We start from the raw sequence: 17,500 nt of genomic DNA, 5'->3' as shown, positions 1-17,500 counted from the left end.
AGAGTTTGGCACAATATTTTATTTATGATGAAGCAGTAAGTAATTTTGTTTCAAAATGTTATTAATATTTACATGAAAACCATTTTTTTAAAAATCATAAAGGTCATTAAAAATAATGTTAAACAAATGTTTAAAAATATCACATATTTTGGCTTTTTTTAAAGAAATTGCACATTTTGTTCTGGTAAAATTAAGAAAGCTCAAACATTAGTTTTAAAGTTTCCACTTGGTAAAATATGTTTGAAAACATTTTGGAAAACAATTTTGTGGGATGACAGAAAAAAAATATATGGACTAAAAAATCAAAAGCAAGTCAGTTACTATTTACAAAGTCTCTCATGATTCAGGTGTAAAATGAGAATACTTTTAGTTTCAGTAGTTGAATTGAACCCTATGGAGAGTCTTATGGCTCAGTTTGAGATTCTGTTGAGCTTTTGTCCACTTTATTCCTGATGAGTTTTCTGCGTTTCGAAATATGGGCGGCACTTCCGGTTTGGGGAACTTCCATTCAAAAAGACTGAAACGAATCATTTCAAATTATAAGGTAGCCTTATAAAATAAAGCTGATCCGTCAGTTCGACTGGATGAGCTGTCAATTTTCCTTCATGATTTATTGTCAGACATCATGAGAATAACATAACACTTGGTATTTTAACGTAACATGTTATAACAAGAATATCTACGGCAAGAGCTCTTTTCAGTCGCTGCTTTCTTTTCCTCGTAATTATTTTCTTTTTTCCCTTTGCAATCCGCTGTAAAAGTTTAGTAAAAGTAGGCTACTGCACATTTGTGGTCTGTTCTCCCGAATTTTATTTACGATATATTCCATTAATAATTCACTGGAAATGCGTGAAAAATCTCTCGTTATTCTTCTCAAATCCTCACGTCTCTTTCCAGGTTTGTTTTCACAGGTAAATGCAATTTATAATCTGTCAAAATGACGGAAATTACTTTGAAATAGTATCACGTAATGCTAATGAACATTTTTGATTAAGGCAACATAAGTTCCATACATATATTAGGGATAGTTTTAGTGATATTTAACCAAAGACTTGCGCTTTTAGGGTTATTTGGTCTGTTGAAAGTACCTTGTTGATGCTTTTACACTTTTAAATTTCCTTTTAATGTTCGATGGTTGAAGGGTGAGTAGATTAATGTCATCTCATTGTGACACTTTTTTAACCTATTGCGTTCATAGAGCGAGTCTTTCACTGATTGTTTACAGCTTAACGGAAGTCACACCCATAATTCGTGCAAAACGTCATGGGCTGCAGGAATACTGTGGATATGAAACTCTAGAGGAAACAACAGATCAGAAACTCTACAGACAATTATTTCATGCCAAAAGTCTTCAGTCTGGCTACAGTGACACACTCACCTGTAAAAACGTGTTGAGTTGATTTTTGGATTTGTCGAGGAATTTTTGGTCGATGGATTTGAAGGGCAGTTTACTGAGCGAGGGAAGCTGGACCTTCTTGAGCGACGGGAAACACTGCGAAAGAAAGAAAGCATCGGTCTGTGTTTTGTGTTCGGTCACGCATAATCTCCATCAGAACGTATACTGTATGACAACACGATGAGTCTCAGCGTTGCCACGGGAACAGGGCCATCAGGATGTGACATCATCAGGCGTACCTCCGTCAACTTCCTGTGCAGAGCCTGAAACTCGCTGATCTTCCTGGTGACGCTCCAGCGGTTGTTCTTGCAGTCGTCGTCTTCAGAAAGACTCACGGATACGCAGTAAAACGCCGTCTGTTCTCCGTTCTCCTCTGAGGCCTGACAGACACACACACTGCTGTTTAACTGTGCAACTGGATGGATGGATGATTAGGATGGATGGATGAGTGGATTAGGATGGATGGGTGGATTAGGATGGATGGTAGATGGGTGGATGAGTGGATTAGGATGGATGGGTGGATTAGGATGGATGGGTAGATGAGTGAATGGGTTGGATTAGAATGAATGAGTGGATGGGTAGATGAGTGGATAAGGATAAATGAGTGGATAAGGATGGATGAGTGGATTACGATGGATGAGTGGATGGGTAGATGAGTGGATGGGTAGATGAGTGGATGGGTGGATGAGTGGATTAGGATGATGAGTGGATGGATGGGTGGATGAGTGGATTAGGATGATGAGTGGATGGATGGGTGGATGAGTGGATTAGGATGATGAGTGGATGGATGGGTGGATGATGAGTGGATGGATGGGTGGATGAGTGGATTAGGATGATGAGTGGATGGATGGGTGGATGGATGGGTGGATGGGTGGATGAGTGGATTAGGATGATGAGTGGATGGATGGGTGGATGGATGGGTGGATGGGTGGATGAGTGGATGGGTAGATGAGTGGATGGATGGATGGGTGGATGATGAGTGGATGGATGGGTGGATGAGTGGATTAGGATGATGAGTGGATGGATGGGTGGATGGGTGGATGAGTGGATTAGGATGATGAGTGGATGGATGGGTGGATGAGTGGATTAGGATGATGAGTGGATGGATGGGTGGATGAGTGGATTAGGATGGATGAGTGGATGGGTAGATGAGTGGATGGATGGATGAGTGGATTAGGATGGATGGATGGATGAGTGGATGGGTGGATGAGTGGATTAGGATGGATGAGTGGATGGGTAGATGAGTGGATGGATGGATGAGTGGATTAGGATGGATGGATGGATGAGTGGATGGGTGGATGAGTGGATTAGGATGATGAGTGGATGGATGGGTGGATGGGTGGATGAGTGGATTAGGATGATGAGTGGATGGATGGGTGGATGAGTGGATTAGGATGATGAGTGGATGGATGGGTGGATGAGTGGATTAGGATGGATGAGTGGATGGGTAGATGAGTGGATGGATGGATGAGTGGATTAGGATGGATGGATGGATGAGTGGATGGGTGGATGAGTGGATTAGGATGGATGAGTGGATGGGTAGATGAGTGGATGGATGGATGAGTGGATTAGGATGGATGGATGGATGAGTGGATGGGTGGATGAGTGGATTAGGATGGATGAGTGGATGGGTAGATGAGTGGATGGATGGATGAGTGGATTAGGATGGATGGATGGATGAGTGGATTAGGATGGATGGATGGATGAGTGGATGAGTGGATTAGGATGATGAGTGGATGGATGGATGAGTGGATGGATGGATGAGTGGATGGGTAGATGAGTGGATGGATGGATGAGTGGATTAGGATGGATGGATGGATGAGTGGATGGATGGATGAGTGGATGGATGGATGAGTGGATGGGTAGATGAGTGGATGGATGGATGAGTGGATTAGGATGGATGGATGGATGAGTGGATGGGTGGATGAGTGGATTAGGATGGATGAGTGGATGGGTAGATGAGTGGATGGATGGATGAGTGGATTAGGATGGATGGATGGATGAGTGGATGGATGGATGAGTGGATTAGGATGGATGAGTGGATGGGTAGATGAGTGGATGGATGGATGAGTGGATTAGGATGGATGGATGGATGAGTGGATGGGTGGATGAGTGGATTAGGATGGATGAGTGGATGGGTAGATGAGTGGATGGATGGATGAGTGGATTAGGATGGATGGATGGATGAGTGGATGGATGGATGAGTGGATTAGGATGGATGAGTGGATGGGTAGATGAGTGGATGGATGGATGGATGAGTGGATGGGTATATATATATATGCTTATTTTTAAAAGTTATATCTTTTATATAACATTGTACCACTTCATAAAAAGCAACTCTAAGCTTAATGTCTTTTTAACATGATTCAATTATTTTCAATTACTCTGATTGCCACTGTGTAGAGATTGGAGAATTTCACTCAAATACCAAATATTTTAAAACTCTACATGTATTGGTTTAGCAGACATTTGAAAACAATATTTGGGTGTAAAGCATTAATTTGGTAAGACTGAATCTCCTGAAATCTTCCACACACTGATGGATCTGATGCTGGATGAAAACATTAACAGCTTCACTGCGGCTGAAACCACAGGAAGAGACTGTGTCATCTTACAGCCAATTAACAGATAAATCACTAATAAACAAGTGACTCGCTCCTGAGCAGGAATATGCTAATGCTGTTAATTATCAGAGCGTTAAAAACTATTGACACGGCTCTTCACGTCTTCTGTTTACTGACACAGAACCGCAACGGTTTATTAAAAACACGAGAAGAAAAACGACACAAATGCTTCTTTTTAAAGGTCAGCAATAAAATGCTCTACTCAGAGAGGAACAGGTTAGATGTTTTCTTTGTTATTATTATTATTTACAAAAGAATAAATATGATGCATGACATGCTATTTTTAAGATTTGCAGAGTTTGTTCCTCTCATAGATCGATCATATATCTTCAAAATAATCTGGAGAATTCCTCCGAGAGCATTGAGACGGTTTAGGACTATGACTATATTGAGATGGTGGTGTTTTTTGAAATTAAACAAACTGAGTGATTAAAACAGTGTGTGGGTGTGTGTGTGTGTGTAAAAGAGTCAAACACACAGGAAATGAATCACTGTTGCTTTAAGAAAAGAATGTTGGATAAAACACTGCTGACTATCAAACAAAAGGTGTTTTAATATGTTGCCATGGCAATCACTTAACTGGATGTAACAACTGACTGTAACCGTGACGATAGAATGTTACAGTGTAACTGTTGCTGTGTGTGTTAAAAGAACGTTCCGAAAGCAAAGCTTTGATCTGTAAGTAAGCAATAAGATACGAGAGGCTGTGCTGTATCGAGTGCCTTCTGCCATGACTTATTCACGATTCAGCAATACAGCCTTGAGTTCTTTATTGCTTTTATAAAATGGTGACCACTCAATACAAATACAGTTAGGTCCATATATATTTGGACACAGGCACAATTTTCATATTTCTGGCTCTGTATGCCAGCAGAGTAAAATTAATATGAAACTATCAAGATGAATTTGAAGTGCAGACTTTCAGCTTTAATTCAAGGGGTTGAACAAAAATAAAATAAAAAAGTAAATATTTTAGGAACTGCAACCATTTTTATACACAGTCCCCCCATTTTCAGGGGCTCAAATGTAATTGGACAAATTCATATAATCATAAATAAAATGTTAATTTTTAATATTTGGTTGAGAATCCTTTGCAGGCAATGACTGCCTGAATTCTGGAGCCCATGGACATCACCAGAGACTGGGTTTCCTGCTTCGTGATGTTCTGCCAGGCCGTAACTGCAGCTGTCTTCAGCTGTCGTTTGTCCGTGGGTCTTTCTGCCTTTAGTTTTGCCTTCAGCAAGTGAAATGTATGCCCGATCGGGTTGAGGTCAGGTGATGGACTTGGCCACTGCAGAATATTCCACTTCTTTTCCTTAAAAAAAAAAAAAACTCCTGGGTTGCTTTTGCAGTGTGTTTTGGATCATTGTCCATCTACTGTGAAGCGCCGTCCAATCAACTTTGCTGCATTCGGCTAAATCTGGGCAGACGGTATATTCCTATAGACTTCAGAATCCATCCGGCTGCTTCTGTCACATCATCAATAAACACCAGTGGTCCAGTGTCACTGGATGCCATCACACTGCCTCCACCATGGTTTACAGATGACGTATATGCTTGGGATCATGAGCTGTTCCAAGCCTTCTCCATACTTTTTTCTTCCCGTCATTTTGGTACAGGTTGATCTTAGTTTCACCCGTCCGAAGAATGATTTTCCAGAACTGGTCAGGCTTTTTTAGATGTTTTTTGGCAAAGTCTAATCTGGCCTTTCTATTCTTGATGCTTATGAATGGTTTGCACCTTGTGGTGAACCCTCTGTGTTTGCTCTCGTGAAGTCTCCTCTTGATTGTAGACTTTGACAATGTCACGCCTGCCTCCTGGAAAGTCTCCTTCACTTGGCTGGATGTTGTGAATAGGATTTTCTTTACAATGGAGAGGATCAGCGATCATCTACCACTGTTGTCTTCCATGGACGTCCAAGCCTTTTTTTTCTGAGAATGTACCAAACTGTTGATTTGGCCACTCCTAATGTTCCTGCTCTCTCTCGGATGGATTTGTTGTTTTTGAAGCCTAATGACTTGCATGGAGAGCTCTTTTGAAAGCATGATGAAGGTTCACAGCAATAGATTCAAAATGCAAGTACCGCACTTAGAATCAACTCCAGACCTTTTATCTGCTTAACTGTTTAAGAAATAATGAAGGAATAGACCAAACCTGTCCATGAAACAGCTTGTGATTCAATTGTCCAATTACTTTTGGTCCCTTGAAAAGGGGGGGGGGGGGGGGGGGGGGGGGGTAGCTTCTCTCAAGAGCTCTAATTCCTAAACCCTTCTTGGAAATTTGGATGTAACTAGTCTGAAATTAAACCTGAGAGTGTGCACTATCAGCCTATATGCATTATATAACTATAGCTTGAATATGTTTTGGTAAAAACCTGAAAAAATCAAAAATTGTGCTTGTGTCCAAATATATATGGACCTAACTGTATTAAAGCCAAACAATATGTATCAGTGCAAATTTCATGACGTAAAATGACTGAAAGCCTTCCTTCCGCTAGAAAAAATAGTCCCATCCTGACCCTGAACAGCAGCAGAAGTTAAACACATTATTTCTTCATTAGATGGCGGCACAGACTGTCTCTATGAGTGAGTCAGTCAGTAGAGAAGACTTTTATATTGAAAGGACTGAAACTTGTTGTGAACACGGAGAAGAAAGACAACTGACAAATGACTAGCGTGTCAGGACACAGAAAACCCCTGAACTGTTAAAAGGACAAGATATCGCAGTGGACATTCAAACAGATTTTTATTACGAATACAGGACTGACTGAAGGAAGATGCTAAATCTACTGTAAATACAGGAACACTCGCTAACTCGATCTCTCGCAATACTCGACGCTATAAGCTTCAATGAACAATATCAATGAGAACAAACATATGTTTACGTTGCTAAGAGTGGTTGCTAGGGGTGTTGTGTAGTGATACACAGAACCGTTGGGTGAAGCGGCCATGGCCGTGTTAATCGTGAATAAAACATCTATTGACCAATCAGAATCAAGGACTGGAACTAACCGTTTTATAAAGTGTTTTAATCCTGCTTCTAAAGTGGAACTACTTTTGTGTTACTGTCACTGTAATTCCTGCGGTTGCTGGAGTAAACTGTACTTTACTGGAAATGACATCACATCCTTCTCTGGTATGTTTGCATGCAGCGTGTGAAAGTCACCAGGTTTTCCAGGATTACCAGATTTACCAGTTTAACGAGGACATGACTGAAAAAATGTGAAAACTTTACATAGACGAGGTTAGTAAGTGTTTCTATCACAGTAATCTTACATATACTGAGATATTCATCAGTCGAGTTTCATCTACAGTTTCAGTAAGTGGTTTTCAAAGGAAGTTCACACTAATATTTCTGCCACGACGGCTCAGCTGTTTATCTTCAGACCGCAGTGACTCGATTGTGTTTTTGTTTTTTTTACTACTTTTTGTTTTTTTACTTATAATTTAAAAATAAAAATCAAGTAGTGCTCATTACTATTTGTCAGCCAGTGAAATTCTGGTACTATCTATCTATACACATTAGTAAATGAATACACACAGTATATAAATATAAATACGTGCACATATACATACATACACATGTATTTATATATATATATATATATATATATATTTATATGTGCATGTGTATGTATTAACATAGTGTGTGTATTAATTTACTAATGTGTATAGATAGGTGTATATATATATATATATATATATATATATATATATATATATATATATACACACACACGGTTTGGAAACATTACTATTTTTAATGTTCGAGAGAAGTCTTTTATGCTCATCAAGCCTGCATTTATTTGATCAAAAATCATCATATTATAGTGATTTCTGAAGGATCATGTGACACTGAAGACTGGAGTAATGATCACAGGAATAAATTACACTTTACTATATATTCACATAGAAAAAAGCTCATTTAAATTATAATAATATTTCACTTTTTACAGCATTTTTGATCAAATAAAAATGCTGTAAAGCCTTGATGAGCAGAAGAGACTTTCAAACTTTTGACTTAATTATTTTCTTCTTTGCTTACTTTTGACACCTATCTATAGTCACCTTTATTTATATAGCTCTTTTTAAAATACATAGTTTTAAAAATATACACATAAGTAAATTAATACACACAATATATGAATATATATACATGCATATATAAATATATATATAAATAAATAAATATATATATATATATCCACACACACTCACACACACACATATACACATGCATATAATACATAATAAATATGCATGTATATATATATATATATATTTATAGTGTGTGTATTAATTTACTGATGTGTATAGATAGGTGTCAAAAGTACCATAAAAGTATATATATACACATGTGTGAACATTTATATCAAATTAATGCAGACTAATTTCAAACTTCTTTTTTTTTTTAAGATTTAGTTTCTTTGCTTTTCAAATCTAATGTCTGCTAATCTCCATCCCGCCACAGATGCTGCTGACGAGCTGAACTTGTACTTGAACGGGATCTTCTGCTGACTGAACTTTTGACTTTTTTTCTTTTTTCTTTTACTGATGAACGAGATTTATTCAGTTCCCCTGACCTCTGCGCTGCTGACGACGGCTCTCCACACGCCCAGGTTCTCACACCAGCAGTCGGTGCGCGAGATGTGCAGCGTGAGGTCACTGTGCTCCTTCTCCATCGTGCAGATCTCCTCCTTCAGCAGAGACACGATCTACAACACACACATGTAGATGAGTTGTTGAGCAGATGACTGACCCGAGATCATGTGACAGAGAAATCATCTAATGCATCCAATCAAACCGCAATGAACTCCAGTAGTCGATACCAGGGACAAAAGGGTTACACTTTACAATAGGTTTCATTAGTCAACATTAGCTAACTTCCTTAGTTAACATGATATCAGAATGAACAGCATTTATTAATCTTCATTAACATTTACTAATATGTTGTATTTCTTAACATTAGTTAATGCACTGTGAACTAACATGAACAAACAAAGAACAGATGTATTTTTATTAACTAAAACATTAACACGGATGAATAAATACTGTAACAAGCTTATTAAAGGTGCAATGTGTAAAAAATTTTGGTATCTATTAACAGAAATGCAATATGACATCCATAACTATGTTGTCAGTGGTGTATAAAGAACTTACTTAATAAACCGTAATGTTTTTATTACCTTAGAATGAGGCATTTATATCTACATAACCGCGGGAATCCCCTTCTATGAAGGTCGACATATTGTGACGTCATGTTTCTACCGTAGCCGTTAGCGAACAAACAGCGTTACAGAGCGCGTTTCGTCATTACCTTGAAAGAGAAGCCGCAGAAAGCTAGAAGCTAGCCATAAACACCGTGAGTAGTGAGTTTTCCCTTGTCAGTGGTGTAAATATGTAGTTGGATTGTTTCATGTAACTTAGTTCTTCTCCCTTGCTGTATTATGGGTTTGCTATGTGTGGAGAAATGTGCTGGTTACGTTCGTGAGACAATCAGCTGATTACTATTATTATATTACGTATTAAGACCCTTGATCCTCACCTGACTATGGCTTTGTAAACGTTATCCATGATGTGGTTTATAATGGACTGTGGTACAGAAACTTGGTTTACTCTGGCTATTCTCTGCCGTCTCAGACGACGATGTTTGTCCCGTTTTAGCCACCGTAGCTTCTTCGAAAGGGAGGGGTGAGCAGTGGGCTGAGCCCTCAGTGTAAACTCGCAACCGAACCGCTAGATGTCGCTAAAAGTCACACACTGCACCTTTAAGCGCTTCAAAATAACTGGTAAGATAGTTAACAAGTTTAAAGCAGCTTGCCCTGTCAGATGCTCGGACAGATAGCCTACTGTTAGTGACTGAAAGATAAATACTGGCGCTGTTTAATGCGTTAAGAGACGTGGTGCTTTCCTCAGTGCTTAACTTACATTTCACAGGTATATTCTCCATCTGTAAATGCTCAAACAAATCAAACAAATATGTCCATTTCACTGTTAGAAGATGAGCTTCTGCAAGTGAATCTCCGCTAAAATTCAAGCTTCCGTGAACGAGCGCCGCCGCGCGCATGCGCGCCAAACAGACGAGCACAATAGAACAGTAGCGCAATAATTCTGACTAAAATACATATTACTAAAATATTTGTTGTTGGAGACAATAAATGTGCCATATGTGGAATTTTAAACCTACAAGTATATTTTTATGAAAGTGACCATTATAATGGGGTAATCAAATGCAGGCTAATATAATTAGTTTGTGCTTTTGTAGTTTAGTCTTGAGTCATTTTTAAAAACAAAAGCATTATTTTTGTTTTTAGTTCGTAATGTTACAAAGCTAGAATGTAATGTGATTTTAACCACCTTTTTGCACATAATATATTGCATAGCCTACATTACATTCCTATTTGTTTCCATATCCTTCAATATCATTGTTTGGATATCATTGAGCAGGATGTGAAATAACATTTTTTTTTTAATAAATACATTTTCTTTATCCAAATAGAAAAACGTAGAAAGTACCGAGATGTATATCGTATATCGCCATTTAACCAAAAAATACCGAGATATGATTTTTTGGCCATATCGCCCAGCCCTACCCAAAATACATAAATACAAGTGCTGTAATGATGCCCTCATGTCACGATACTGAACTCACGGTACAATATTATTGCGAGACTCCAAGACATGATAAAAGATTAACATATTTCATTGTGTGTAAATTAATAGTCTTGGACTTGATGCTGAAAAGTCAAAGCATCAACAATAGAGACACCAGAATAACAATATTCATAATTCTGAAGCTGAAAATACAGAATTATTGTAGACGAATATGCTTGATCTCTGTCACTGACTAGATATATTTAAAATAATGTCGGCCACTTTTTACTGGTAACATCAGACATTATCAAATATTCCCCCACTGCATTATTATACATTATATTCAACATTATATATAGTAGTTTAATGTAGTACTGACACTAAAACTCTGAAAACCTTAATTATTTTCCTCACACAGCCATTTTAGTTTTGGGTAAACTATCCACGATGCATATTGGTGCATTTTTGTATTGCGACATATTGTTACACCCCTAATAAATACTGCTTGAAGTTTTTATTTATTTATTTTAGTGTGAAATAAAACTCCCAAAATTAATACAAAAAGTATGATCGAAAACAGGTCATAGACACATTCATCAGTCGAGTTTCATCTACAGTTTTAGTACGTGGTTTTCAAAGGAAGTTCACACCAATATTTCTGTCACGACGGCTCAGCTGTTTATCTTCAGACCGCAGCTGGTTTGAGCCATTACTACTCAATGTAAGAGAGAGAAAAAACGGTAGTGTTATTTTAATTTTAACATTTCATCTTGATTTTGCTTGTGAAATGTTGGTACTTTAGACAAGCTACCGGTTCTGCTCTTTTCCTGCTACCTTGTTTTAAACCCTCAATAATCCATTGGGCAATACAGAAAATATTATATTAAATAAAATTAACATAGAATCTTAACAATATTAAAATATATAATGTTAAAATATCATTCTGTATAACTAGCTCATTTATTTAAGGTACTTTATAGCTCAAAATTAGGATGAGATATGAAAAATAAAGTGGTATTAATTTGTATAGAAAACAAATGGCCTATCAAACATTAAGAAGAATAAACTTCACACTGTCTACACTGCCGTTAAGTAGTTTAAGAAGTTAATACTTTTATTCAGCTAAGATTAATTCAATTGAACAAAAGTGACATTAAAACATTTATGTTAGAAGTGATTTCGGTTTCAAATAAATGCTGTTCTTTTGAACTTTTTATTCATCAAAGAATCCTAAAAGAAATATATATCAAGGTTTCTACAAAAATATGAACAGTTTTCAACATTGATAATAATCATAAATGTTTCTTGAGCAGCAAATCATCATATTATAGTGATTTCTGAAGGATCATGTGACACTGAAGACTGGAGTAATGATGCTGAAAATTCAGCTTTGATCACAGGAATAAATTACACTTTACTATATATTCACATGGAAAACAGCTGATTTACATTATAATAATATTTCACTATTTTTACTGCATTTTAGATAAAAAAAAGCACCTTGGTGACTCTTTCTCAAACATTATACACACCACAAACTTTGGAACTGTATGTCTTTAAATAAATAAAAAAATCTCATTCATAATAAAGATAAAGAAGCATATATTAAGGGTGCACAATTAAACATATACATTACCGCTCTCCACTTGATCACATGATGGATGCATTGGCCAATCACAGACGTGTAAGCAGTCCGATGCACAATAAATGAGTCTGAATCTACTATTTATTATTGTTTCAAATGCGGGTAAAAATCATCTGTGGCGGTAACGCTGTAAAATCACGAGCCAGTTTGAAGAGTTACTCATGTTTACTCACTTTGCTGGTAAAGTTTGTGTAAATAAAATCTGCGCAGATTTAGCACAAATACTCGTGAGTCATCATGATATATTAAATACAGCGTATTGGGCAGAATCAGCTCATATCTGGCTTACTTGAACACACACACGTCACTACACAACAAATAATGGCGCGCGTGTTTAGTGAAGATTAAAAAGCATTTGTTACATCATTAAAAATACATTAATTTTCCAACATCCTACATTTTTTTGACGTTCATTGTACTGTATTGATCTGTCCACCTAAAACACATTTTGGGCGAAAATATAATTTTATATATATATATATATATATAGCTTTTATATAGTGTTTATTTCTTTTCTTTTTTTCTCTTTTTTTTGGGCTAGTAGAAGTTGTAAATGGCTGGTAATTTTTTTTTTTTAAGTTACCGGCCAAGTTAAGTTTTTAAGTTTAAATTCTGTCGCCAAATTGGCCGGCGAGTGAAAACGTTAATTTCAAACCCTTGTTTCAAATAAAAGTGCAGTATTTCCCATGACTGGATCACCTTTTTATCAGGTCGGGGAGCGTTCTGGATGGAGCCGAGCGCCTGGCGTTTGTACTCCAGCCTCTCGTACAGCTGGTGTAGTTTCGTGACAGCGTAACTGGCCTGTTCGTTGATGCCTCGACTGCCTTCATCCAGGGCCACGTCCACTCCTTCCATCACGTGACACTAAACACACACAAATAAATCAGGACTGACTGTTCACATGTAGAAGCCAGACTCACGAAATATACATGTATTCATATATATTCAAACGCCGCCAGCCTTTTTACACGTTTTCAAGTTTACACGTTTTCAAATTAGTCAACGTTACATAGTCAACGCGAGAAACGCGAGCAAGCAACGCGAGTGACTCGAGCGACGCGCTCCCTTTCATAGTCTAAACAGTGGACACAAGCAGACGCAAGCGTCACGGGCCATGCGTGAAATCGGGTTGTATTTAATCTTCTAAAACCCGTCAGATCGTCCGCCATCGTTTTGGCGGTCACCAAAGCAAATTTGTGTCCCGCCAAAGCCTTTTTTGATCGGTGAGTGATGTAGAATATAATGACTGGTGCACTTGACAAGGCGCAAACGAGAGAGAGAGAGAGAGAGAGAGAGAGAGAGAGATAGAGAGAGAGAGAGAGAGAGAGAGAGAGAGAGAGAGAGAGAGAGAGAGAGAGAGAGAGAGAGAGAGAGAGAGAGAGAGAGAGAGAGAGAGAGAGATAGATAGATAGATAGATAGATAGATAGATAGATAGATAGATAGATAGATAGATAGAGAGAGAGAGGGAGAGAGAGAGAGAGAGAGAGAGAGATAGATAGAGAAAGAGAGAGAGAGAGAGAGAGAGAGAGAGAGAGAGGGAGAGAGAGAGAGAGAGTGAGTGAGAGATAGAGAGTGAGAGAGAGATAGATAGAGAAAGAGAGAGAGAGGGAGAGAGAGAGAGGCTTAACACGACTTTATTAGAACATTTAACTTTTTCCAGAAACCATATTCCTTATCTGATCATATAATCCAAAAATTCACATAAATAAATATACAATATACACATATAGCATTTATACTTCAAACACCTTTAAAATGTTAAAACCAACATATCATCCAAAACCTCACACAAAACTCCTTCCACAGACCATATTTCAGAGAACCTTTGAATATCATTAACCAAATTAAAATGTGTATTCAATTTTAATTCTAGCAGCCACCATGCCTTTAAAAGCATTTTCTGCATCTACTGTACCTATACCCAATAACTTATTTTTCCGGGTCTTCCAAATTGCCATTTTGGCCATACCCAACAGAAAATTTAATATGCATATTTTTCTTCTCTCATGATATGTATATTTGGAACCACTTATAAAACACTGATTGGAAAAATCTTCACCAAAACCTTCAAACAAATTTTTTAGAACAATAAAAAGACTACCTAACCTTACACAAAAAATAAATAAGTGGTCAATTGTCTCTTCAATACCACAAAAAGGACATTCTTTACCCACTGCTGGATTCAGGTGTGCCACGTGTCTGTTTGTAGCCATAGCACCATGAAGAAGTCTCCACTGGAGGTCTGCTGTACGCTTCTCAATGGGAGGCTTGTACAGAGACCTCCAGGATCCTTTAAAGTCTGGTCCAAACACTTCTGTCCACCTCCCTGCTCGTACTCGTTTTAACAGTCTGATGGGCAACTTTAACACAAGTAAAGTAGATCGCTTTTTTACTTGTTTCACGAAACTGTCCCATCTCCGGGGTCTTAAAAGTTAATATTGTGTCAGCATCTTCATAATTTTCCTTTGCTGCTGCAGATACACTGATAGATGGGAACTGATATCTTCTCCTCCAATCTTGAGCTGGTTGAGTTTCCAGTGCTTCCCTGCAGACCCCAGGCAATGCTCTCGGCACCTCCTCCAACACCTGCTGCAGAAGACGCAGAGATCTGACACCCGTCTCACACTGTAGAGCTGCAGCCGTTTTCCATCCTTTAAGGTCTCTCAGATCTCCTATCCTCTTGACTCCAGCTCCCGCCAGGCAGTCTATCAAGCTTCCTGATGACAGAGTTCTGGTTTGTATCAGTGGATTATAAAACAATGGCTCTCCCATAATCCACTCCTTTGGTTCTGAAAAATGTCTGTTGACATTGAAGTTATCAAGCCAAGCTTTCAGCATTGACTGATAAAACGGGGTTAAATTACTTAAGTCCAGTTCTTTAAGTCTCAGTAAAAACAATTGTTTCTCATAACCAAGACCAGATACTGTCCTTAAAATAGCACAAGCAACACGAATCCACCCCAGATCCTCTTCATATAATATTCTTTGTGCTGTTTGCAATCTAAAAGTCATAATCCTGCTTCTGATGTCTATCAGAGCTTGTCCTCCTTCTTGTAAAGGCAGATATAATGCAGATCCAGGAACCCAGTGTTGCCCTGACCAAAAAAAATCTACAAATTTCTTCTGTATAACTTTTATCAGTTCATTTGGAGGATCCAGCACATTTAGTCTGTGCCATAGCATGGAGGCGGCCAGGTTATTTGTAACCAAGACTCTACCCCTGTAGGATAGTTCAGGTAATAGCCATTTCCATCTAGACAACTTGGCTGACACCTTCTCCAGCATTCCCTCCCAGTTTTTTTGTCTATAATTTTCTTTACCCAGAAATACTCCAAGAACTTTTATTCCTTCTGTATTCCATTGTAAACCCCCTGGAAGCTTAGGAGGCCCAGGGACCTCCTGGGGTTAGGGTTAGGGTTAGGGTTAGGGACCCACATTTCTCCAGGGACCCACAACAAAACCCTCACTCTTTGCCCAATTTACCTTTGATGAAGAGGCTCTCTCATATAAAGTTAGACTTCTAGACAGTATCTGAACATCCTCTTGTCCAGTAATAAACACGGTTACATCATCAGCGTAAGCTGAAACAGAGACACTTGACCCATTAAAATCCCCTGGTATATGAAAACCTTTCAAATTATTTTTCAGCTTAATTAGCAGAGGCTCAATAACTAAGCTATAGAGTTGTCCAGAAATTGGACAACCCTGCCTAATTCCCCTCTTAACAGGTATTGGACAACTCAGTCCCCCTCCAACCTTAAGCATTACTGAGGCCCCTCTGTACAGTAACTGAATCCAAGAAACGAATGTTTCCCCAAACCCAAATGCTTTCAACACATTTAAAAGGTAATCATGACCCACACGATCAAATGCTTTTTCTTGATCAATTGATAAGAACCCAATATTAAAATCATCACTCATAGAAAGATCCATTACATCTCTTATTAGAAATAGATTATCCATTATTGTACGTCCTGGAACACAATACGTTTGCTCATTCCTCACAATAATACTCAAAAACTTTTTTAATCTATTCGCTAAACATTTAGACAATATTTTGTAGTCTTGGCACATTAAAGATACAGGGCGCCAATTCTTCAACAGCCCTAAATCACCAGTTTTAGGCAGAAGTGATAGTACTGCTCTTTGACAACTGCTAGGTAAAATACCTTTTTTAAAACATTCACCAATTACAATGTAAAAGTCCTCTCCTAAAATATTCCAAAAAGATTTATAAAACTCAGCAGGCAGACCATCTACTCCCGGGGCACGTCCTGTGGACAGTTGCTTTACAGCCTCTGAAAGTTCCTCATATGTAATCAATTTGTCCAATGTTTTTCTGTCCTCAGGTTTTAAATTAGGCAGTCCTTTTAATAACTGATCCATACTCTCAGGATCACAATCTTTGGGCCCAAAAAGTTCAGCATAAAAGTCCACTGCGATTTTTCTCATTTCAATAGGGTTTGAAGTTAATGTGCCATTTTCCTTCCGAAGGTAAAGCATATTTTTTTGTTTGACTACTTTATGCTCCAAGTTAAAAAAGAACTTTGTTGGAGCATCCATTTCCTTAATGGAAGATATCCTGGCTCGGATTAAGGCACCTTTTGCTCTTTCCTCTAACAGTGTTTTTAACTCCAATCTCTTTTTCTTTAAATCCTCAGTCATACCCGAAACATTCAAATCAATTACATTTTCCATTTCATTAATATCTTTCTCCAAACATTCAATATTTCTCTTTACAATCACAGTATTATTACAAGAAAACTGCTGACAAAAAATCTTGATTTGGACTTTTCCTACCTCCCACCATTGAATTACATTTTCAAAACGTTCTTTTTCTAGTGTCCAACTCTCCCAAAAACATTGAAATTTTTCACAAAATAACTTATCCTGTACCAGTTTGACATTAAAATGCCAATAAGATCTTGGATGTGACACACTTTTCGTACTAAAATCCATAGTCACTATATGATGATCAGAAAACCCACAAGGGGATATAGCAACATTCATGACTCTATTATTGTCTGATTTATTCACATATATTCTATCCAGTCTTGCTCCCTTCTAAAATTCCCTTCTAGAATCTAAAATTTTAACCCATGTGTATTGTTTCGTTAATTTGTTCTTATTTCTCCACACATCATTCAGTTCTAGTTCTTGAGTTATCTTTAGAAGCATATTAGCAGACTGTAAGTGAGGTTCTTGCCCATTCCTATCCAAAACAAAATTAGTGGTACAATT

At 37.8% G+C, this 17,500-nt stretch overlaps 1 protein-coding gene across 1 annotated transcript in view; it reads right to left on the bottom strand.

The window, feature by feature from the left end:
* The window catches only part of snx25 (sorting nexin 25), a 69,469-nt gene that overhangs the window by 8,866 nt on the left and 43,103 nt on the right, over positions 1 to 17,500 (bottom strand). The window contains exons 10-13 of the mRNA XM_077223735.1: positions 12,958 to 13,122; positions 8,603 to 8,734; positions 1,636 to 1,776; positions 1,379 to 1,492 (exon numbers count right to left, since the gene is read on the bottom strand). Of these exons, the coding sequence (XP_077079850.1) occupies positions 1,379 to 1,492; positions 1,636 to 1,776; positions 8,603 to 8,734; positions 12,958 to 13,122 (552 nt within the window). The remainder of the gene's footprint in view (positions 1 to 1,378; positions 1,493 to 1,635; positions 1,777 to 8,602; positions 8,735 to 12,957; positions 13,123 to 17,500) is intronic.

This window comes from Siphateles boraxobius, unplaced genomic scaffold, assembly GCF_051911475.1.
Source record: "Siphateles boraxobius isolate OS27281-9 unplaced genomic scaffold, OSU_SipBor_1 121, whole genome shotgun sequence".
Lineage (NCBI taxonomy): Eukaryota > Metazoa > Chordata > Actinopteri > Cypriniformes > Leuciscidae > Siphateles > Siphateles boraxobius.
Note: the sequence above shows the minus strand (reverse complement) of the source record. Positions and strands in the feature narration are given on the sequence as shown.